Source organism: Phoca vitulina, unplaced genomic scaffold (genome assembly GCF_004348235.1).
Source record: "Phoca vitulina isolate PV1807 unplaced genomic scaffold, GSC_HSeal_1.0 scaffold65, whole genome shotgun sequence".
Taxonomy (NCBI): Eukaryota; Metazoa; Chordata; class Mammalia; order Carnivora; family Phocidae; genus Phoca; species Phoca vitulina.
The window spans coordinates 5,813,786-5,839,666 of record NW_022589768.1 but is presented as its reverse complement, the minus strand read 5'-3'; the positions used below and the strand labels follow the sequence as shown (position 1 = coordinate 5,839,666).

At 40.6% G+C, this 25,881-nt stretch overlaps 1 protein-coding gene across 4 annotated transcripts in view; it reads right to left on the bottom strand.

Moving 5' to 3' along the window:
- Nucleotides 1–25,881, bottom strand: part of LOC116624196 (AP-3 complex subunit sigma-2) — a 68,624-nt gene that overhangs the window by 18,645 nt on the left and 24,098 nt on the right. For 2 of the 4 annotated variants that reach the window (XM_032391899.1, XM_032391903.1), the window contains one exon: nt 10,690–10,761. The exons of the other annotated variants lie outside the window; for them this stretch is intronic. In XM_032391899.1, coding sequence (XP_032247790.1) covers nt 10,690–10,761 — 72 coding nt within the window. The remainder of the gene's footprint in view (nt 1–10,689; nt 10,762–25,881) is intronic. 4 annotated transcript variants of the gene reach the window in all.

The window sequence follows — 25,881 nt, the reverse complement described above, 5'->3', positions numbered from 1 at the left end:
TTCTGAGCTGGGTCAAAAACTTATAAAGCTATGACATCCCTAAAGACAAGTTATATCAATAACTCAGTATTGCTGTAGCACAAAGTTCGAAGCAGGAAATGGTGAGAGGTGAGCCTAGAGAGGCAGGCTGGGACAGATGTCAGAGGTCTTTATAAACAATGTGAAGGGGCCTCAGTGCCATCCCGTTGGCAGTGGTCCCCAACTCTTTCTACACTCATGAAAACCCATTTGTATGACACACTTCCTCAATCACTCAGGTGTCGTTTCGCATTCATAAGGGTTCTCAGGAGGCAGGGCAAGGAGCGAGGCATGTCCTCCTTCTCTGTAAGAATCACTGCTGTGTAGGATACAGAGCCACTGAATAATTCAGACGAGGGAGGGAGACAGTCAAAACACATTTTTAATGTCATTAGGTGGGTGTGTAAAGGATGGATTTAAGGGAGTAATACTGGAGCCAAAGAGAACAGTGGGGAAAAAAGTAAAAATAAAGATCACCATTTGTTGAACTTGGCAATTACTCACTAAATCCAATCCTCAAAATAACCAAGAGCGGTAGCTGTTACTGTACTTCACCAAAGCCAAGTTACTGTACCCCACTGATTATAAAACACACCATTACTTTATGTACCACTAAAAGAGAAAAATGTTGCCAATTAAACTATGAAATTCCAGTGATGTAAGACAAATCTTGACTTGAGATGTTAAAATCAAAAATATTACCAAAAATGGGAGTCTAAAAATCAATGAAGTATGGTATCATCCCCGTTGTACAAGTGAAGACAGTGAGGCACAAGGAGGTCTTCAAGAGGGTTGCCTAAGTCACACAATTAGAATCCAGTAAAGTCAGAAGTCTACAAGGCCACTTGAGGAAGAATCCCCTCAAGGAACACAGTGCTCTTCTGCACCAATCCAAAGGTTATCCATCTCCCAAGGGAGCAACGCAAAGCTGAGAGTGTCCTACCCTGAAAACTAGGGAGCATGCACAGGTCAGAAACCTTCAAAGTCAAAAACTAATAAAAATCTGTTTACAGAAGAGGCCTCTCCCTGTGCTGATCAGACATTGTATCTGAAAAGTACTTTGAAAATTAAAAACAAACAAAAAAACAGATACACAGATACAGAATTAGGACATTTATTACATGTCAACCAATCAACTATATTTGAGTGCCCTGTGCTGCTCAGAAAACCAACACAGCATTACAAATGGACATTATTCCATATACTGGAAACAATTAGGACTAAAAACTTTAGAGCAAGGGCAAGACAAATAACTTGGAGAACCAGAACACTGGAATTCAGAGAAGAGTTCATCAAATGTAAAACGTGGGCTGGGCCTTGAAGCCTGGAAAGCTTGACAGGGGGACGTGAGGGTGCTGGGAGTGAAGGGGGACTGGTGTGGGCACGGGCAGAAAGGTGCGAATTGGCATGGTATGTATGGAAGACACGTCTCATGGGCCTGAGGGGTCTGGGTCCCCAAGCAGAGAGATCCTAAGAGCCATGAGGCTCCACAATCCAGAGATCCCTGGAAGCAAAAGGGAAGAATGTCGAACGAAGGGAAAATGGTAGGAATGTTTTCTATGGAAGATCAGACCAGTGAGGGAGGTTGGGGGAAAGATTGCATATAGCTGCTGGAGCTACATGTTAGTTACCTGGATTTAGGTCATGGAAAGAAAAAAAAGAAAAAAGAGAAGAAAAGGTAGAAGTGAACTTGGAGAAAATACTGAAAGAAGAATCAAGACCACCTGGTGATCACTTAGAACTAGAAGGTAAAAGGAGGCATCCCTGAGTCTCCATGCCTTAAAGAAAGAGGATGTTGCCCACAGGCTGGGGAAGTTGAGGAGAAGATACTGGGTGGAGAGGTTAGTGAGTGAAAGGTAGGCAGGAAAGGAGGTGGATGGAGAATATGAGTGGTCTGGTGTGGTGGCAGGTCATCCAGATGAAGGGGTATCGCACACTCTGGGAAACATAGCCTTTAGCTTGATCAGAATGAAATGTAGATGTTGTGGGGCACCTGGGTAGCTCAGTCGGTTGGGCGTCTGTTGGTTTTGGCTCGAGTCCTGTTCTCAGGGTCGTGGGATCAAGCCCCACGTCAGGCTTGGTGCTCAGCACGGAGTCTGCTTGGGATTCTCTCCCTGTCCCTCTGCCCCTTCCCCCCACTTGCGCACAGGCACTCTCGCTCTCTCGCTCTAAAATAAAATACATTTTTAAAATCTTTAAAAAAAAAAAAAAGAAAAGAAAGAAATATAGATGTCATCCCCCATCTAGATCAAAGCACATGTGTGCTCAAAGGTGAATGCACAAAGAGAAAGCCAGCAGGGTACCCAGGAACTGAGATACGGGGCACATACCCAGTTCTCTCACTCTGTAGGGAGGGAAAGGAGCAGCAATCTTAAAGCCCAAGAGGTTGGGCCCAGTCAGCAGAGAGCCTTCCATTCCTTTCCTGAGGTTTCCATAACCAACATCATTAAACATGATACATGCAGGGCAAATTCAGGTATGTAGATTCTGAAAATCTAAAGGGCCGCATTTATGTAGTGACTGGGCAAAAAAACAGGGAAGTACTCAGCTCCTGGCTTTGACCAGATGACTTTTCTTCAGTACTCTCAGCAGTTAAACCAGCAGGGGTGGGCCCAGGCAGGTCTCTGCCACAGCTGCTGTAAGTATCTTATGGTACCATGGTACAGACCCAGCTGACATCACAAATGGGTTCAACAATTTGTTCTCTACGGAATGTGAACCTTAATTCTTGAGGTCATAAACAGATAAGGCCACAAAGATTTCACAGTGACTGAGAATTAAATGTAGTTAATTGTTTTCACCAAGCCTGCAGATACATCTGCTTTCAGACTCATAAACATATCCTAAGGCACACTCTGGGCCATTAGCCTTTCTTGGCACACACTCCCTTGGCCCTCCCCATTTGTGCTCTGGGCATAAATCATAGTTCCTAGGCTAGGGTGAAGGGGCTAGTTTGCAAACCATCTAACAATTTATCCAGCTTCAAGCTCAGACTTTGCCTTAGAGCAGCAGAGAGTAATTTAACTGTTTGCTGTGCTAGGCAATAAAGCTCGTAGAGAGAGAGAACTACCTGTATTCTTCAGTGCAGTGAACCTTAAGACCCCAAGCAATAAACAGGCAATATATGCACATGGTACCAACATTTCTCGAACATTTCACCCTTCCTTGAAGGGTGAATCAGAATTGTCAGTCTGGAGATGCAGGGGGCTAGAGATTCAGTTTTGGATGTGAGTGAGTCTGAACTGAAGTGAGTTCAGTTGGTAATTTAGAAGTCACCAGCAAACAGATGACTGTATGAGATTTCCTAAGAAGACAGCATCTAAAAGAAGAGAAGAGGGACTAAACTACGAGAGAAGAAGCCTAAAAGGCCAGATGGAATGGCCAGAAAGGTATAGAAAAGACCAGGTAAACATGTACGATGGGAACTAGGAACAAAGAATGCTTTAAGGAGGAGGAAGTGTGCAAACGGCTCGGTGAGAAGATCCCTGGAAAATGCCCACTGGACGCAGCACCACAGAGGACGAGGATCTCAGGTCTGCTCACCCTTCACTCCTTCACACTGTGCTCCCACCCCAGAGGGCACCTGCATGTGTATCAGGCAGGGGCCCTGCTGGCATTTGGTCGAGGGGGTCAGGAATGCTAAATACCAGCAATTCAGTGAAAAACTGCACTACCCGAAATGCTGATAATGCCTGCATTGGCTGACTCTGTGTAGATGGAGCTGAGTTTATGGGTGGTTCCAAGTCTCCCCGAACGTTCACACGCTCCTCCCCACCCTTCGCCATACCGTCACTTCCTACTGCTTTGTCTCCTTGAATTCTGGTTTTGGAATTAAAAATAGACAAATTCTGTAACTTTCTACATATCTATCATAATATTCATGCTTTAAAACTTATCTCAAATTCTGAGATCTGAGCTTTAATGCAAAGAATGTGGGTTTTTAACGTTCCGGGCATTTTAGCCTGAGCGTCAGCTTGCTGATCTGTTACACAGGGGTATTACCACCTCCTTTATAAAAGATGACTGGGCATAAAGTTCCTAGCGCAATGCCTGGCACCAGGCAGCTGCCCACTCAATATTAATTTCCCTTTTTATGACTACCCCTCCCCTTGATGAATGCTCTACTCAGGAATTTATTCAGCTTTCACTGCTCCTCTCTGGCAGCACTGATCTTCTACCGCACACTGCTCGGGTTTTTCCCCAGCTACTTGACTTTGGGCCGCCACACCTGTGGTACTTGCCCAGCCTCACCCGTGTTGTTATGACTCAGCAAAGGCCACTGCGCTCAGTAGGCTGCCTAACACGCTCCATGTCTATAGGACCCCAGACACCCAGCCAGAGCGCAGGGGGGCCGCCATCTACCCTGGCCACTCCCATTTCAGAGCCTAGCCTCAGAAACAGCCATCTCTTCAAAGTCCTGCTTTTCTTTCTCTACCACGGATCACATATCATCAAATCAAAGAACTCACAGGTACTATATTATTCTATATCAATAATTCATATACACTTTAGTTTTACAAAGTACAATATGCAGATATACTATATATATGTGACTAAATGCAGTACTTGTGCTCACTTCTATAAAAAGTAGTGCAAGACAAGAGCTCCCTCATATAACACCATGCCTACCGAGAAATTGCACTCAACTTATGGCATCTTTTCCAAAAATGTTGCTTACTCCAAGACCAAGGAACGTCTCTATGGGATTCAACCTTCTAGTTGGACTATCAGCTTCTTGAGGGTAGGGCATTTGTCTTTTCCATCTTTGTATCTCCATATCTAGCACAGGGTCCTTCTCATTAGTAAATGTTTGTTATTCATCTGATAAACAGAGGGGGAAAAAAGACAAACATTCTCAACAGACATTAGTACTTTAGGTCAGAGAGCCAAGGTAAGGATAGATGATTTGAGGAAAGCCTTTACAAGGAAAGAGGTATTGGTCTCCCAGATAAGGAAGCAATTTACTCTGTTAAGGAATTTTAATTTCCTAAATCACCTTAAATTCATGTGAGAGGTATAGGATAGGAATGTCATACATTCTGGTAGAGAAACTGAAAAGCTATTACATGAGATGCCTTTTTCTAAGAGTCAACCATGCTTCCCTCTTTCACGAGCATTCCTGTATCTTTCGGATACCAAAACTTCTAGGTTCCTGCCCGTAAACTGATCCTGAAGCAAACGTCAGCTTTCCCTCTAAGAAAATAAATGAAAAAAGTGTGGTAGTCATTAGTAACACTCAAAGCTATTGCAGGTTTCCCCCAGTCCTGGGCACATGGCAGGAAGGCACTTCCCTAGCCACTTAGGTGTGGGCAGGTGACTTGCCCGGGCCAATGAAACGTGAGTACAGTGAGTATAGTGGGTACAGCGCGGCACTTTCAGAGCCAGGGCACAAGTGTCCAGCTGGAAGTACATGTTGAGGAGGATTTCATCAGCCTGAACACCCAAGTGACTATAGTGAACAGAGACACCACAACGGCCACACAGCATGAGTGAGAAATAAACCCTGTTGCTATATAAACTACTGGAATTTTGGAGTTATATATTACCTCATCTACCTAGATTGATACAAACATCAAGCCTGACAAAGGGTTCTCAACTAGGGAACCCTCTCTTGCATCATAAAGGATAACAGCAAGAACAGAACTGATCTCAATTCCAGCCTTTTAGGGCACCTACAAATCAACAAAGTAATATGTAATGTGTTTTATCTGCAACATATCCAAGTATTATCATTAATAGTAAGTTTTACTTACTATTGACTACAATCTTGACAAACATTGGGTTTTACTGAAAAGGGAGGATAACAAACAGAGAGCTCTAAAGGTCAGATTTTGCTGTCTTGGGTACACTACCATCCTAATGCCCTTAACCATTACTAAGGGATGATTAAACAAAGTAAATAGGCTCTCTGCAATTTCAAGTGGCAGACAATGAGTCAGTGCAAAGTTCAAGTAAGGAAAGTGAAGTAGTGTAGCAGACATTAAGAGTGGTTTGGAGCAGTCTCAGCTTTTCTTTCTTTTTAAACAAAGTATAGTGATGTTAGAAATTTAAGAAATCATCATTGCTAGTCTCTGTCAGTTGTTCTGAAAGGATAAGATATTGGCCTCTGAAAAATATTCTGCTACAAAATTCTTACCCATCAAGCATCAGCAGAGAAGGGCTCAGGATACAATGGGGCCAAAGGTTGGCCTAGGTTCCCCTCCTCTCTCCTAGGCATAGCCAGAAAGACACAGATAGCCAGGGATGGTCAGCACACCAACTAGCACCTTCTCGAGCACTAAAATTCAAACAGAATGTCTTATTCTTCTATGCCAAAACAGCAATTTCTTCATCACTAAAAACATGCAAAGTGTGTGTCCCTCACTCTTTCTTCTATTCTTGGAGACTAGCAATCAGAATACCTGCTTCAACGCCACTAGGGTGTAGAGGGCCTTAACGTCAACAGGGTGTGGAGGGCCTTAATGAGCTCTGTTATCACAAGCTCTATTCCCAGAAGGGACATTTTAAATAAAGCACTGTCCTTTATTACATTTATGATCCTTTCATCTTGGGCTCACCAGTTCATTCCAATTTTGAGCCCTCAGCATTTTCCCATTTCAGCAGTCTATACTTAGCAAGAGATTTTTAAATTCCATACTGTGAGGTTTCTTGGCCTCAGACCCACCCAAAAGCATATGTTTCCGCTCTCCTGAGATAGCCCATTGCAAACTATAGTCCATGAAAAAGGCTGGATAAATTCCCTTGACACAGCCACTGAATTGTGACTCTGATGACCAAATCTTGAAAGCCCAACTGAGTGCCAAATCCAGCTTTGCTGATGAGCCACTGGTAGATCAAAATGTTATGCTACCCACATGGTTTTCTTTGAACAAAACTCAATTCATCATAATTAATTAACATCAACACCCAACTTAGTCATGACATTGAGCTGTTTGGGGATTTCCAAAAGCAAAAGGGAACCAAACGCCCCAAGCTCCAAATGGCACAGTATGGATTGAAGACTACCCCAGAGACTCTGAAATCAGGCTTTACCCAGCCTGCAGCAGCTTAAACCATGAACAACCTCATGAGTCTAGTGACCTGGGAATCTTTGGAACACTCATGTGAAGACTACCTCACGCAGGTACCATGCTGGATTCAGTGAGGGAGACAGGGCAAACACAAAGATAAGGATGGTCTAATCAAGTACAGAAAACATACAAACCTATATAAACTTAGGTACATATGGCCAGAAATAGCACTCTATATGGTCCATCCACAGAGATCATCACATGCCAGGGTGATGAGGACAAGCTTTAGGGTGGTAGGATTCGAGCTGAGCCTGAATGACAGGCTGGATTCAGTTACAAAAAGATGTGAAAGGCAATTCAGGCAGAGGCTCTAAGCAGGAATTACAACATGACTAAGACTGGTCCAGTCTGGCTGCAGCAGAGGTATCTGGTAAGAAGTAATGGTAAGTAAGGCCAAGATAGAATAGGGACAACTGTAGACAGCCTTGAAGACCTGGCCAGGGGGTCAAGGCTTGATAACAGGGACCAAAACTGGTCTGTGCTCAAAGGAGCAGCTAGTCTAATGGGTGCTTTAGGGAAAAAAAATATATAATTCCCATGTGCAGGATCAACAAGAAGGAAGAAGAAATAAGGTTAGAAAACCTGACAGACACAACTGAAATCGAGAGGCACCCTAAGTAAAGACAGTGCTTGACCCAGAGTGGAATCGGCATTAAAAATACAAAGGACATCACTGGGGCAAGGGAGGAAATTTAAATATGAACTATATATTGAATAACAGTATTTTTTAATGTTAGATTTCAAATATGTTAATTATGCTGTGGTTAAATTGCTGTGTTAATTACAGAATTATGCACAACATATCATATAAGACAATGTCCTTGTTCTCGGAGATGTCTACTGAAGTATTTAGGGATGAGAGGTCATGACGTCTACAACTTGGATGGGTCGAGAAGAAAACTATATATGTAAATAGAGAGATGTAAAAGCAAATGTACCAAATGTTAATAACTGGTGAATGTAAGAACAGATATAAGGAGTCTATGGAGAGAAGCAACAGGTTTTAGTGACTGACTGGCTATTGGTGGCAAAGAAGAGGGGGGGGGGCAAAGTTTTGATGCTCTGAATGTACTTGCCAGAGGATGGTGGCAGCACCAATGGAAAAGGGAGGCTGGAGGAGGAAATGGTTTTCAGGAGACCCATGCCGAATCCGGCTCTGGGTAAGAAGTGGCAGGAAGAAGTAAGATGCTGGAATGAAAGGAGGAAGAAATGCCATGCAGCAGTGGGAAATACAGGGATGGGACTCAGGCCATACTGGACTAGAAATGCCAAGTTTGGGAATTACCCAGACGGATAATTTAAGTAGGAGAACAGGATGAGATCTAGGCTAGAAACAGGAGTGTGAGAAGAGCGAGGTAAGAGATGACTGACAACATAAGTTAGTGACAGAGATGGGAAGAGAATAAGAGAAGAGCCAGGAAGGTTCTATGTAACAGAAGCACAGGTGGAAAAAGGACTAAGAAGGTGGTACTTCTTGGAAGGATCAGTATCATCGAATGCTGCAGAAACCTTCCAGAAGGTGATACTGGTAAACAGGATTAGGAAAGTATCAGTGCCTTTTGGGTGAGAGTGAAAACCAGGAGACAGGGCTCCAGAAAGGGAACAGATGAAGCAGAAATGCAAGACTGCATGCAAATCACTCATGCATTCAAGATGTTCACCTTAAATGCAAGAGTGGAGATGAGAGGCCAGTTAAAAGAACGAGAGAAGCAAGGGAAGAGCTGGGTTCTGTGAGAGACTGCAGCACAGCGGAAGGAACAGATACAGACAGCTCAGAGACACTGTGGTGTATGGCGGGGAGAGACAGGAAGAGGATCTGGCTCTACACAGGGGACGAAACACACTTTCCTTTAAGCCAGAAAGAAAGGGAGAGAGAGGAGCTGAAGAGACTTAGGGTAGAGAGGTTTCTTCAATCCAGAAGGATGGAGTTCAAGGTGACATTCCTATTGTCTTCTGACAGGTCCTTTGCCTACCTATCAGTAGAAGATAACGCCTGAATTAGCAACGGCTCTACGTGAGGGCAAAGACAAGCCTGAGATGGAATTAAAAAAAGTCACCTGCTGTAAGACACCTTCAGACAGTGTAAAGGTGAGCAGGGTGAGGTCCTGGCTCCTTGCGCCATCACTTTCCGAAGATCTCAGGAAATATGGATGGTAATTTCCTGATGTTACATGAGCAACTAAAAATAGACAGTTTTATAAACTATAAAAGGAATCTGCAGCAGCAGCAAACTACTTTATGGAACTTATTTAAAGATAAGACATAGGAGAAAGAACAACATTTTGATGGCTTTTTACTTCCTTTTAAAGCCACCGCCACTAGCAGGGAGGGACACCGGGTTTGACCTATGGCTCACCTTAAAGGAAACTACAAGATAGCGCCTTGAACAACTGACATGCTTAAAGCAACTCTAAATGCTTGCGAAGAGGAGGCAAAGAGGTCTCTGAAGCTTCTAAGATTCTTTCATATGAAAAGGGAGAGTGACCACTTCAAAAGCACCAACGAGCTCTGGATGCCTTGAGCCTATCAGGGAGCCCCAAGGCAAGTATCTCTGGCAAGAATGGGCTTCTGTGATTCTCTTGTACGGGGATGCTCAGGGAGTCTTAATGCCAAGCTAGGTGTTGAGAGAGAAAACTTCACTCATTCCAACATCCAACCTTAAGAACGCACTCACTGCATTCACCCAGAGAGTGTCATCTGAGAATCTCAGGAGAGTTAACAGAGACTGAAGATCCTATTGAAAAATGACAAGAAAGTCCTCTAGATGGCAATGCTAGCAATGATGGATCTAAAAACAACTACCTTGTTGGAATGAAAATAGAGTAATAAAGGATCATGGCTTAGCAATGAGTCGTTGTCTCCTAAAAAATCATTCGCTCTCTCCAAGGGCCATGGAGCATGGTGACAACAATCAGCTGAAGAAAACCGGGAGCAAACACACCTAAGGTGAACAGCACTGGATACAGCACGAGCCCAGTTGGATAAAATACATGAGACAGTTCCTATCCCCTTGTTGGCTATCTCCCACCTTTAACTCGGCACATGGGGACATAGGCCATGTCAAAGTGATGCTAGCAGCACAAATCTGAGAACATGTACTTTGTACCACTTCAATTCTGGCCGACGTCAGCTTCCCTACAGAATATCACCTGACCTCAAACTCTGTTATAAATGTCTGAGTCACTGTGTTACTCTTTGGGAGTAACTAGCTAGGTCAAAGACCCTGTGTCATGATTCTTCCAAAGCTTCACTGTCACTGCATTATGCCAAGGAAACTCACTTTACAATCAACATCAAACAATTTCTCTCACCATTGGTGTGGCAGCCAGTCATTATAGTGATATCACTGCTCTCTACCAAGAAGTCTGTCTGTAAAGAGATGAACCACGACATAGGTCCAGTAATCTCATGTTGTGTTAAAACTGGTAACAGATCTTAGCAAAACACTCCCAAAACTATGAAACTTAAGTTATTGAATGAAACACGTCTGGGACTACCCCCAGAGTAAAAAGCCACAAGAAAGAACATAAAGGTGTAGAGGTGGATAGAACTATCCTAGGCTTTTAATTTTCTAGTAACCCTGGTTAGGGAGAGAAGGTACCTTATCCATATGGAAGATCAAATCCAATTCACAAACATTTTCAAAACACTTATCCAGGGTCTCCACAAAAACCTAGGAAACAAGGAAAAACAGATCAAGAAATAGAAACATATTCACATCTTCATCAATGTCATATTTGAAAGTAAAGAGGAGCAGTCACAATACTACTTACCTTATGATAAATCTCAAAACAAACCAAAAAACTACCAGCTTCAGGCAATCACCCTACCTATCCCAATTTAGACGGCACAGTCTAGGACAGGACCATCTTGTTTTTTGTATAGCAATACAACCAGCAGCAGACATATGGGCTTTTCTTCCCCCTTTACAAGGTGCTAATTTACATAGAAAAATAACAAACTGAAATACCAACTACTGCAGTCCTTTCCACAAGCCTCAATGTATACCCGTACAAAAAATTTTTACTATTACGGTGTTATCATAGTTTTGTCCTGCTAATTCCAGTTAACATTAACTTCAAAACACCTTTCCATGAATCACTTAACATACTCACAATTTTAAGTTTTTAACTTAATATAACATTTAAACAGAAAAGCAGACAAATGATGAGTACAGCTTAATGAATTTTCAGAATGAACACATCACATAATCAACCGCCATCCAAATACTGCAATGGAATACTCCCAGCTCCTAGATGCTCTCTTCATGCCCCTTCAGACAAAACACCCTCTCCAAAGGTAGCCACCATCCTGAGTTCTATCATCTCAGTTTAGTTCTGCCTGTCTGTGAATTTACATAGGTGACATCATACAACATGTATTCCTTTTGTCTGACTTCTTTCATTTAACAGTGCTGGTGAATTCCTCCACGCTGCTGCATGTCATAAAAGCTTGTTCATATTCACTACTGGATAGTATTTCATAGAAATATTTATGCATTCTCCTACAGATGGGACACTTGAGTTGTTTTCAGCTTTTGACTAGCTATAAACTAATAGAAATGGAAATCATATTTCTAGCTACTTTGGAAAGCTCTTTGACATTATTTATATTATTTATTATTTATTGTTATTTTATTGTTTCAGCAATTCTACTCCTAGGTACATACCCAACAGAAATGCATATATATATATATATATATATATACATATATATGCCCAAAAAAAACAACATAATTTCATAACAGCACTATCCATAACTCTTTACATTTTTATCAGTGGCTGAATTTTTTTCTATAAGGATAACATACTTGAATAGGGGCTTATTTTCAATCCCTGGGCACTTGGTGAGCCCTTACAATCTAGCAACTCAAGTCCTTCAGTTTGGGAAAATTTTATCAAATAATTTAGTTGAGAATTTCCCCCTTATCCTGTCCCTAGTCTTTCTTTTTGGAGCTGCTTCTGCTGATTTGTATCTGCTGATAACTGGAATTAGCAGCTGAGGTACTAGACCTCCTCATTTTCTTATCCTTTCCCTTCCAGTTTTCTCTCAGGTCTTTAATTTCTAAGAGAACATTTTGTTCCATCTTTCTTTTTTATTTAGCAGACCGTTTTTTTGTTTTACTTCCCTGTGGCTTAAAGACAGGGGTTTGTTTTACTGTTGTCCTTTCTTTTATGGTCTCTATTTCCTCTACATTGCTTTTTCCGGTTTGTTCATTTTAGTCTTCACCTTCCATGTTAGAGGCTTTCCTCAGATTACTGATTAGCCTTGTTTTTTTAGTCATAAGAATCAAAGGCTGACTGGAAGCTCTGCAACCCTAGCTATTTGCTGGGGATCCTCCCCTTCACCCTTTTAGGCTTTTTTATTCCTTCCCCTCAGATTGCTCAAATTTCCCAGAAATATTTTACAATCTCCAGCCTGAAGATGAAAAGACTAGCTACCCGAAATTTGGGAGCAGAGTGGTGGCAAAGGGCTAGGAAGTCAGTATACAGCATTCACAAGGCACACGTTCACTGATCCCCTTGCCGTGCACCATCAACCATGTCTGGTGTCCCCCAAACCAGAGACCCGGGCCTGGGGAAAGGACTTAGGGATCTAACTGCTGCTCAGGCAGCTTTCCCTGCCCAACTCCACACCACACCCAGGGGCTGTGCTGCCAGCTCTGAGCCTCGTGAGGCTTACGTGCAGTGAAGCAGCGTGGCTGTCAGCCTTCCCTACTGCTGGCCCAGGATGTGGCTCCCTTGGCCTTGCCAAGTCAATTACCATATTCTTTCCTCCTTTCAAAAAGTTCCTTGCTATTGTTTCCTCTCCTGTTCTGTGTGTGTGCGTGAGTGTGCGCACAAGCGCGTATGTGTGTGTGTGGCCTCTAGTTTTAAAGGAAAAAATGAACTTAGAAGTGTGGAAGTTCCCAATAGGACTTAAAAAAAAAACCAAAAAACTAACAAAGTCAAAGTTCTTAAAAGAAAATAAACCGTGAAAATACTCTGCCAAGAATGTTTAGAAAAACAATGTTAATAAGGAATGACTAGGCATCAAAATTCATTGCAAAGCCTTGGTCATTAAAATAGTAAAATACTAAGATAGAAATACAAGTATGGATCAATGGGACAGGATATAAAATACTGAAACAGGGCACCTGGGTGGCTCAGTCAGTTAAGTGTCTGTCTTCAGTTTGGGTCATGGTCCCGGGGTCCTGGGATCGTCCCTGCTCAGCGGGGAGCCTGCTTCTCCCTCTGCCTCTGCCCCTCCCCCTGCTAGTGCTCTCTCTCTCTCTCTCTCTCTCAAATGAGTAAAATCTTTAATAAATAAATAAAATACTGAAACATACACATGTGTATAAGAAAATACATTCCTCTCCCCCTCCCAGATGTGGTAAATCATTTTAATTATTGTCAAAGGCATAATCCAGTTTTGGAAATTTGTTAAAAGGTTAAAATTCATACAAAACCTGCCATAAATTAAGATAGAGGTAGATTAAAATGCATCATATCGATCTCTTAAAGCAATACCTTCCATAAAAAGCAAAGGTGGGTTTCTGCCTTAATGCTGAACAATGCTGGCTCTAGAATTCTATGCAATTCTGAACAAAAATGAATTCTCTGAAATTATTTTCCACTTATTGTGAACCTCAATAGACCAAATTCAAAAGCAAATCATGATAAAATCTACCATCGTCTTGAATTCTGTAGTCCAGGAATTTCAGACAAACTATGCTGAAAAGCCACTCCAGTGAAGCACGGGGACACATCATGGGCACTCTGGGTTTTGAAGCTTGAGAAAATTAAAAAGTTGATTTTGTGTGTAGTATTTTTAGATGTAATCTAGGAAGATCAAAACCATGAAAGCCGTAACAGTCTGTGAAAGAGTCACTGGAGCCTCCTGTCACCAGGTTGCCTCTATGCCCAGCGCCACATTCACGTAGCCTCCAGTGGGTGGCACCACCAAATCCTCTTCCTCTCCCTCTACAGCACGTGCCCCTCCTCTTCCCTGCCCTACAAGGTTTGGGGGCACTTCATCGTACATGGGGCCTCTCATGCAAAGAAAATACAATTTTTGACAAAGGTGGTATTTTGAATTGGTGGGGAAAAGCTGTACTAGTTGACAGTGCTGGGACAAATGGCTATCCTTCAGGGGAAAAATTAAAGGTAGTTGCCTATCCCAATACAGACATAAAATACCTTACAGGTATTACTGAGCTAAGTGTAAAAGACAAACTAAAAAAGCAATGGCAGATCCCCTTTGTGCCACTCAGGTCTCTTGGTCAGTCTGTGGGAAGCTTCTGGGTGGCTGGTATTGTTAAAAGCGCTGCCCCAGCAGCCAGGACTCTGGAGTAAGATGCCCAGAGCATATGTGAGGAAAGGGAGACCATATTGCTCAGCAGCACTGTGCCAAGGGGCTGTTTTTATTAAAGAGGGTTAATGAAATTAAAATTAGTGTAGTAGTCGTCTTGGGCTGCCATAACAAAATACCACAGGCTGTGTGGCTTAAACAACAGAAATTTATTTTCTCAGTGTTGGAGGCTAGTGATCCCAGATCAAGGTCTGGTAGGATTGGTTCCTGATGAGGGCTCTCCTAGCTCACAGACAGCCACCTTCTCGCTGTGTCTTTGATAGGACTTTCTTTGGTTTGTGCACATGGAGAGAAATCTTTAGTATGTCTTCCTGTCTTATAACAACATGAGTTGTATGGGATCAGAGCCCTAAGCTTATGACCTCATTTAACCATAACAACATCCTTAAAAGCACCCATCTCTAAATATAGTCACACTGGGGGTTAGGGCCTCAACATATAAATTTGAGGGGACCCAATTTACTCCATAACATTGGGTTCTCAAATAGACCAGTAATACAGAATGAGATGGAATAGCTCCAGAAAAGATATCCCCAGATAAAGATCAAAAAAGAGCAGTCAGATGTATCTGTTTCTCCTAGAGCCTCACGATATCATCATTCAAGATCATGATCAAGATTAAAAGAACATGAAAGTCAGATAATGTAGGAATAAAATGCAGGAGCCAGAGCAGAAGCAAAGAGTATGCTAATGCGTGAAGAAACTGAAGAAGCTACAGGCGCAGATAGCAAAATAATAAGACATGAATCTAAAAATAAATCCTCTAAGAAATACAAATTTGAGGAACATATTGACAAAGAACATTCTTCTTATAAAGTAAAGGAGAGATTAAATTCATCTGAAAATGGTGAGGACAGACACAAACACAAGAAAGTAAGTCATCAAGAGGCAGAATTCACTCAAGACCTAAGTCTCACTAAAGGCATCATCACAGTAGAATCGGGGAGTGGAAATGTCTCGATCCAGGAACAGATCCAGAAGCCATAATCTAGAAGCAGAGAGAGGAAGAAACCATGATCCAGAAGCAGGGGAAGCACTGTGGATCAGATCTAGTCCCTGCTCAACACCAACAGGCATAGGGGTAGAAGCAGGAGCAGTACCAGAAGAGACGTCAAGATATAAAGAAGACAATGGACAAACCAAGAAGAGTTAACAAAAGTTTAAGCCACACTCCTAGGCTACCTCTCTTCAGAGGCAGAAATAGCAATGGGTGCACAAAAAGCTTTAGCTAGGGGGCTGGAAAGGGCAGACGCTGGAAATTACAAGAACAGCAAGAAGAGGAAATTGTTGAAAACAAAAACAAGGGGCACCTGGGTGGCTCAGATGGTTAAGCATCTGCCTTCGGCTCAGGTCATGATCCCAGGGTGCTGGGATCGACCCCCACATCAGGCTCCCTGCTTGGCGGGGAGCCTGCTTCTCCCTCTCCCTCTACTATGCTCTCTCACTCTCTCTGTCAAATAAATAAATAAAATCTTAAAAAAAAAAAAAAAAGAAAACAAAAACAAGAAATAGCCGCAGCTACGGGAGGCTCTGTTCTCACTGCTGCAGCCCTGTGGGCAGTGCAGCGAGCTCCCCTTGTCTGTGGGGTCCACGGGTATTACCCAACCATGTACAGACTATGTCCTATACGCACACACTTATGATGGTTTAGTTTATGAGGCCCACTAAGAGATCAACAATAATAAAAATACAACAATTAGGGGTGCCTGGTGGCTCAGTCATTAAGCGTCTGCCTTCGGCTCAGGTCATGATCCCAGGGTCCTGGGATCCAGCCCCGCATCAGGCTCCCTGCTCGGCAGGAAGCCTGCTTCTCCCTCTCCCACTCCCCCTGCCTGTGTTCCCTCTCTCGCTGTGTCTCTCTCTGCCAAATAAATAAAATCTTTAAAAAAAAAAAAAAATTATAACAATATATTATAATAAAAGTTAAATAAATGTGGTCTCTCTCTCTCTCAATATCTTACTGTTCTGTACTCACTCTTCTTGTGATGACAAAAGATAACATGCCTGCATGGCGAGATGAAGTGAGGTGAGTGGCGAACGCACTGTGATGCAGCATTAGGCTACTACTGACCCTCTGATAAATCAGAAGGACATGCTTCTGGGTCGTGGCTGATCCGGGTAACTGAAACCAGGGAAAGTGAAGCTGTGCATAAAGCGGGACTGCTCTGACACCTCAGACAGCTATGGCTCAGATGTTAGCCCAAATCAATACTTTGGCAGAGACAAGAATAGTCTTATCTAGCTAGTACAACCCCGCAGTTGTGAATCCAGTAAAACCTGCTGAACAAGAGAAAAAAGGAAGGCGCTTCAGCAAGGCAAAAAAGAAGGGGACAAATCCCAGGCTGCTTAAATATGGAATTAAACTGAATTTTGAAAACAAGAACCAAAACGTCAAATTTAGAAAATTAAGTGATATTACAAGTGAAGACGAAGATGGGTATAGTTTAGCTGATGAAGGAAGTTCCAAGACTAAGCAACAGGAAGAAGTACAGATGACTCTAGAACATGGGGATTAGGAGTGCTGACCCTCCCCCACTTCCCACACAATCAAAAAATCCGTCTATAACTTGACTCCCCCAAAACTTAACTACTAATAGCCTACTACTAGTAGCTGGAAGCCTTACCAATAACATAATCAATCAACATAAATATTGCATGTTATATGTATTATACACTGTATTATTACAATAAAGTAAGCTAAAGAAAAAACTGTTATTAAGAAGGTCATAAGGAAAATACACATACAGTACTATACTGTATTTACTGAAAAAACTCTATGTATAAGTGGACCTAGGGCAGTCCAAGGGTCAACTGTATTTGGAAATCTAGATGCTCAGTATGAAATGGCAAGATCATAAACCCACATATAATGCAAGGAATGGATTCAGTTTGAAAAAGATCACACTTATAAAGTTTGGGACTTTAAAGACTTCTTGTTCTGATCAGGTCCTTGTTCACCAGAGGTCTAGCATTCCAACTTGTGTGGGTATCACACTGTAATTTATTGAAAAAATATGATTCTCACTACAAAAACAGAAATAGTTAATTATGTGATGCAATAAGAGGCGTTAGCCAATGCTCAGTGGTAATCATTTTGCAATATATAAGTGCATCAAATCAACAGGACTGTACACTTTAAACTTATGCAACACTATATACATCAATTATATCTCAATAAAGCTGGGGGATCATTTTTTAGAAAAATCAAATCAGGGACACTTGGGTGGTTCAGTCCATTGAGTGTCTGCCTTCGGCTCAGGTCGTCATCTCAGGGTCCTGGGATCGAGTCCCACGTTGGGCTCCTTGCTCAGCAGGAAGCCTGCTTCTCCCTTTGCCTGCCACTCCCCCTGCTTGTGCTCTCTCTCTCTCTCCCTCTGACAAATAAATAAAACCTTAAACAAAAATAAATAAAAATCAAATCAGTGACACTGGTGTTAGTGTTGTAATCAGGCTAAATCTCCTTCCATTAAACTTTACAGGACAAATTTTTTATTTCATGAATTCTACTTTTCAAATATATAAAAGCTGCAGGTGGGATAAAATTTCATACATGGATTATCTGTGTCATCTTGTGTACTTTGGTACTTAACTTTTTGCAGTTATTTTCATCTCTTGAAACATGAAGGAAATGTTATGCAGATGTTCTTTACACAATCTGGCCATTTGCTACATATCCAGCACAGATAAACTGGGTGGTGATGGTGATAAAAATGGTTTTCTCAGGAGAACAAATACTGTTAAAATGGCCATACCACCCAAAGCAATCCACACATTAACGCAATCCCCATCAAAACACCAACAGCATTTTCACAGAATTAGAACACAAAAAATTCTAAAATTTGTATGGAACTACAAAAAAACTCAAATAGCCAAAGCAATCTTGAAAAAGAACAAAACAGGAAGTCTCACAATCCCAGATTTCAAGATACAGTACAAAGCTATAGTAATCAAAACAGTATGGTAGTGGCACAAAAACAGACACACAGATCAATGGAACAGAACAGAGAGCCCAGAAATAAGCCCACCCACGATTATATGGTCAATTAATCTCTGACAAAGGAGGCAAGAATATGCAATGGGAAAAAAACAGTCTCTTCAACAAATGCTGTTGGGAAAACTAGACAGCTCCATGCAAAAGAATGAAACTGGACCACTTTCTTATATACAAAAATAAACTCGAAATGGATTAAAGACCTAAATGTGAGACTGTAAACCATAAAAATCCTAGAAGAGAGCACAGGCAGTAATCTCTCTGACACTTACCATAGTAACATTTTTCTAGACAGGTTCCCTGACTGAGGTAAGTGAAGCAAAAGCGAAAATAAACTACTGGGAAGACTTTACAAAAAAAGCTTCTGCATAGCAAAAGAAACAATCAACAAAGTAAAAAGACAACCTACAAAATGGGAGAAGTTATTTGCAAATGACATATCCAATAAGAAGTTAGTATCCAAAATACATAAAGAACTTAAACAACACCAAAAAAAAAAAGTAATAATAATAATAATCCAGTTAAAAAAGGGCAGAAGACACGAACAGATATTTCTCCAAAGAAGATATACAGATGGCCAATAGGCACACGAAAAGATGCTCAACATCACTCATCATCAGGGAAATGCAAATCAAAACCACAAGGAGATATCACCTCACACCTGTCAGAATGGCTAAAGTCAAAAACACAAAAAACAAGTGTTGGCAAGGATGTGGAGAAAGGAACCCTTGTGTACTGTTGGTGGGAATGCAAATTGGTACAGCCACTATAGAAAACAGTATGGAAGTTCCTCAAAAAACTAAGAATAGAATTACCATATGATCCAGTAATTCCACTCCTGGGTACTTACCCAAAGAATATGAAAACACTAATTCAAAAAGGTATATGCACCGTATGTTTATTGCAGCATTATTTACAATAGCCACAGTATGGAAGCAACCAAGGTATCCATAGATAGATGAATGGATAAAGATGTGGTGTGAGTACACACACACACACACACACACACACACACAAATATTACTCAGCCATAAAAACGAATGAAATCTTACCATTTCCAACAACATGGGTAGATACAGAGTATTATGCTAAGTGAAACAAGTCAGTTGGAGAAGGACAAATATTTTATGATTTCATTCATGTGGAATTTAAGAAACTGAACAAATGGACAAACCAAAAAAGAAACAAACCAAAAAACCAGACTCTTAAATACAAAGAATAAACTGGTTGTTACCAGAGGAGAGGTGGGAGGGGGGATGGGTGAAACAGGTGATGGGGATTAAGAGTACAATTAGAGTGACAAACACTGAGTAATGTACAGAATTGCTGAATCACTATATTGTACACCAGAAGCTAATATAACACTGTATGTTAATTATACTGGAAATTTTTTTAAATGTAAAAAAAAGCTGAAGAATAAGGAGAATAAATAAGGGTTATCTTTATGTGTCATCAATCAATACAGTTTACTGAGCCTAAAAAACTATATATATATACACACATGTATGAGGAAATTTTAAAAAATGGCTTTCTCAAAAGAAAAATAAAGGAACTGCAATACTGAACACTTTTTTTTTTTTAAAGATTTTATTTATTTATTCATGAGAGACAGAGAGAGAGAGAGAGAGAGAAAGGCAGATGGAGAAGCAGGCTCCCAAGGAGCAGGGAGCCCGATGCGGGACTCGATCCCAGCACCCTGGGATCAAGATCTGAGCCAAAGGCAGACGCTTAACCATCTGAGCCACCCAGGCGCCCTGGACAACATTTTTATAGCTTGGAGCTATCAGGAAAAATATCAATGGATGTAACTACCTAAAGTTAAAAGACAAATGGACTAGGAGAAAATATTTGCAATAAATGTAACAGAAAAAGGATTGATATCCATATAGTTAAGAAAAAATGCAACCCTTACAAATGAATAGAACAAATGGCCATGAGAAAAGTGGACAAATGCTATGGTCAGATATTTTCAAATATAAATGACCAGTAAACACTGAGAGCCACGCAACTTAAGCAATATTCAAGAAAACTAGGGACAATAATGAATTTCTGTTTTCACCCATCAGATTGGCAAACATTTGGAAATATTCTTAATACTGAAAGTTGGTGAAGTTATGGGGAAACAGGCCTTTTTTGGGAGATAATCTGGCAATACCTATCAATTTAAAAAGCACACATCCTTTAATCAAAGCAGCAATTCCAATGTTAGGAATTTATCCTAAAGAAACGACCACACGAGCATACAGACCATGTGAAGGGGAGCACTGCAGTGCTGTTGGAAACACTGAGAAGCTGGGTACTGAATAAAAGATTACAGCATATCATTTATATTTTTATAAAATCATTCTTCACTAAAAAGAATATATGAAACGGAAAAAGCTCCAAGACTTATTATTAAGTGATAAAAAAGCAAGTCACAGAACTATGTATATGGTGTGACTACTTTTTATTTTAAAAAGTAAATGCATACGGGGCGCCTGGGTGGCTCAGTTGGTTAAGCAGCTGCCTTCGGCGCAGGTCATGATCCCAGGGTTCTGGGATTGAGCCCCACGTCGGGCTCCTTCCTCAGTGGGGAACCTGCTTCTCCCTCTCCCTCTGCCTGCCGCTCCCCCTGCTTGTGCTCTCCCTCTATCAAATAAATAAATAAAATCTTAAAAAAAAAAAAGTAAATGCATATGATGTGTGTGTGTGTGTGTGTGTATACATGCATTAAGACTTAATAGTGGTCACCTCTAGAAAGGAGAGTGGTGTATGAGAGAGAAGGAAATGAATGCTAAGGGAAGGACTTCTCCATTTCACTTAATAAACTTAAAAAGAATATATTCATATACTATTTATATGACTTTTTAAATATTTTTTCTACTTGTATAATTTTAAAAACCCAAAATAATATCCTTGAAATTCCAGAAATAGGCCTAAATTTATATAGAAATTTAAGTTTAAACTAGGGGTAGCAAAATGACAGGAGGCTGAATAATTTGGAGAAACTGGATAATGGTATGGAGAAAAAGTAACTCAGCTCCATATCTCAACATATATTGAAATAAATCTTGTGTTAAAGAGATTTAAATAAACCTTTGTGCTAAAAGCTTAATAATACATATATTTTTTAATTGGAAACAACAGTGATAAGAAGACAAACACAACTACTGAAGAAGAGGAGATAAGCATAAAGTAGAGAGACTCAGTGAATAGTGAACTTGTAAATTAAACTGAGAATTAAAGGGAAGGCTGTGTAATTATAAGAAATATCTGCAAATATAATGATGAATAAAAGCTTAATATCTTAAAATTTCAAAATAAACCATAAGGTATTAGGACCTCCTTTGAAAAAAAAACAACAAAACTAACATAAGATCTGAAAGAAGAAATGAATAAATGGAAGGAAATGCTGTTTTTAATTCATTTCTAAGTATAAATCCAACAGAGACTTTTGGGACCATTACAAATTATTCAAGAATGTATACAGCTGAACAAATGGTTATAAATATCAGAGAATATATTGAAAAAGAACTGCACCCAAGGGGAGTAACTGGTCTTACTGAGTATATAAACCTACATTAACAACAATAAATAAGACAGTATGAAACTCATGCATAAAGAGAAACACAACTCAGTGGAACAGAATGATGAGTAAAAACTAAACCTCACTATGTATTATGTTTATTCAACCAATATTTAGTGAGTGGTTCCCGCATGCTAGACATTCTACCCTGGGGCTGCCTCGGTCAACAAGTCATGTTCTTGCCTCGGTCAACAAGTCATGCTCTTGCCTCGGTCAACAAGTCATGCTCTTGCCAGGCTTATGTTCCGGGTGTGGGAAGAACAAGGCATATAAACAAGATCTTTTCTATTGTCATAAGTACTCTGAAGGAAATGAGCAGGATGATGGGATGGAGGTTACTTCAGACAGGCCTTCATGAAAGTCTTGGAGGATCAACATTTGAGCCGAGTCATGAATGATAAAGAAGCCAGTCATTTGAAGAGCTAAAGAGGAAAAGAACTTGAGCAAAGGCATTCTAGTGCACTGAACAAGCACAAAGACCCTGAAGCAAAAATGTCCTTGTGTCTGAGGAACAGAAAGAAGGTGGAAATGGCTAGAGTATCCTGGAGGTGAGCGAGAATATGATGAGCTCAAACAGAGAAAGACAAAGGAGCCAGATCATGACAGGCCTTGTAGACTGACAGGGAGTTTCGATTTTACTCTAAACCTTATACATTACAGTTTCTTTAATAAGGGGAAGTAAAATGGATTATTTACAACTTAATATAATAGTTTAGAAAAAAATAAGTTAGTTTTAAAATAAACTCAAAAATACAGAGAATTACTTTTCCATTGATTATAAGAGAAAACACTTACTGTGCTAAGAAGAAAATGCTACCAATTAGAATTGTAAGATTTCATCTATTGTAATATACATCCTGATGTAGGAGTTACTAAAGTGTGGGGAAATGTGCATCATAGAATAGATGAAATATAAAACTATAAACCAGGATCTAGACTTTACCGGACAAGTGGTTCAATTATATTATAAAAGGTATATCTGAAAAGAACAATGTAAACCTACACATGAAAAAAGTAGGCATAATTAATAAAAGTAAAAATTCAGACAGTTGTGAGGCACCACTCTACCTCTGATTCGAGATTAAAAATGACATATTTCAATGTTGGAGCTAGGAAGAAACATGAACTCAAACAGTCCTGGAGCCACCTTACGTTAATATAGCTTTCCTAAATATCTACCTAGCTACGTGCATTATAATTAGCAACATTCATCTCTTTCACTCGGGAATTCCATTTTCAGTAGGGTGTGAATAGGCCCAAGAGTCTGCATAAAGACATAGAGTAGTTTTATTTGTGTTACTTAAAAAAAAAAAAAAGGAAAATGGAAACAATCTAATATCTCTTCTACTGCTCTGCTGCCTGGATTAGCCGAGGACACTCGTTTTACTCCCACTGAAATGTGCTTTGACTTACTCTTGAAAACCAGGGGTATGGTCAGGACAAGCTGAAAAAGAAAATGAGCGGTCCATTCCTCCTGACATGTTTCTGCTAGACAGCAAGAGCCTGATGCCCCACCTATGGTGAGCTGTTTCTCCCGATGCACTCACATGACCTTGCCCTCAGATGTCCCCAGAAGGAGCTCAGGTATACTCTCAGGGACGCTGAAGCCAGACCATGACCCAGCCACTCTGCTCAGCTCATCTTCTGTTGGGAGCCTTCATCTAAAAGTGGCAAGTTATCCTTTCCTTACACAACTAATTGTTGTGCTTGCCACTCAGATTTTCCAAACTAAGATAAATACCAGTTAGGGAATATACATCACATGGTAAAAATAAAGAGAAGCAAAGGGAAGACCAACATAAAAGTCTGAAGAGGGATGCAATGAATGAGCGGATGGAAGTGAGGAACAGTATACACGAGCTTTACGGAACTAGTAATGTACTGTTTCTTAATCTGGGTGATAGCTTCATTTTACTGGCATTCTTGAAACTGTATTGACATGTTTAGATTTTTTTTTTTGTATATACAGGTTTCACAATAAATATAAATTTTTTTTTAAGATTTTTATTTTGGGGCACCTGGGTGGCTCAGTCGTTAAGCGTCTGCCTTTGGCTCGGGTCATGGTCCCAGGGTCCTGGGATCGAGCCCCGCATCGGGCTCCCTGCTCTGCAGGAAGCCTGCTTCTTCCTCTCTCACTCCCCCTACTTGTGTTCCCTCTCTCGCTGTCTCTCCCTCTGTCAAATAAATAAAATCTTAAAAAAAAAAAAAAAGATTTTTATTTATTTATTTGAGAGAGCGCAGACAGAGAGCGAGAGAGAAAGCACGAGCGGGGTGGAGGAGTAGAGGCAGAGAGAGAGGCAGGCTCCCCACTGAGCAGGGAGCCCGATGCAGGGCTGGATCCCAGGACCCTGGGATCATGACCTGAGCCGAAAGCAGACGCTTAACCAACTGAGCCACCCAGGTACCCCTGAATATAATTTTAAAAACAATCTTATAGGGATTCTGATCGGGTTTTCAGTAAATTTATAATCTGAAAGTATGGACACTATAATGAGTTTTCTCAACAGGCAAAGGGTATGTGTTATTCATTTATTTTGCCTTTTTCATATTTTCAGTAGAGTTTGAAAGTTTTCTTCATATATATCTTGCATATTTTTTACATTTATTCCTTGATATCTTATGAACCTTTTTGCTTTTGTGAGTGGGCCCCTTTAAATATTATATTTCCTGAAAGTTACTGACTTTTAAGTTTGTTAAACTTGTCCCAGTACTGAACTCTATTATTAGCTCTAATGGTTTCCCAGTGACCATTTTGGATTTCCTAGGTAATAATTTCATCTGCAAGCCTAGTAAAGCCTATCCCCCATTAACTAAACTTTTTCCCTCAAAACATACTTTTGAATTTCTTAGCCATTCATTTTTCCTGATGAATTTTCCCTTCAATAAGTTCTATAAGATTTCCTGATGGATTTATAATTGGTTTCCCATTTAATTTGTTCATTACTATTATTATCTTGGCTTGACTTTTCCCAACAAGGAGAGCGCCTGTAGCTCCATTTATTTCAAATATTCCTTTATGTTTTTCCTTTAAATTTCATAATTCTATTGGAATTAATGTCAAGTATTCCATACTAAGTTAATTTCCAAACACTCGATATCCTTTGTCACTATTGAGGCTTTTTTTTTTTAATTATGGTTTTTCTAGCTATTTTCACAGAAATGAAAAATTCAATTTTGATGGATTTATCTCATATTTTGCTATTTTGCTCATATCATTCATTACTTATTTATTATTATAATTTTTGCTGTTTTTTCCAGGTTTTCTAGGTATATAATCAGGCCATCCTATAGTGAAACTTAATTCTCTCTTCCTTTACCATGTAACTTGTTCCTTTCCTTTTTTATCACTCATTACAAATGTTTATTCAAATTAGAGTAAATAATAAGGGACAACCTTGTTTTCATGAATGCCTATAGATTTCTCTCCTGAGATAACACTGGCTCTTGTTTTTATTTTTATTTATTTTTTTAAAGATTTTATTTATTTATTTGACACAGAGAGACACAGCGAGAGAGGGAACACAAGCAGGGGGAGTGGGAGAGGGAGAAGCAGGCTTCCCACCAAGCAGGGAGCCCGATGCGGGGCTCAATCCCAGGACCCTGGGACCATGACCTGAGCCGAAGGCAGACCCTTAATGACTGAGCCACCCAGGCACCCCTGCTCTTGGTTTTAAAACTAAAATTTCCCGGGCTCAGTCAGTAGAGTGTGTGACTCTTGATTTCGGGATATGTTTGAGCCCTACGCTGGGTGTAGAGTTTACCTAAAAAAAAAAATAAAGTGGCGCCTGGATGGCTCAGTTGGTTAAGCGGCCAACTCTTGGTTTCAGCTCAGGTCATGATCTCAGGATTGTGACATTGAGCATCTCTCCCCCCCCCCCCCCCCCCCC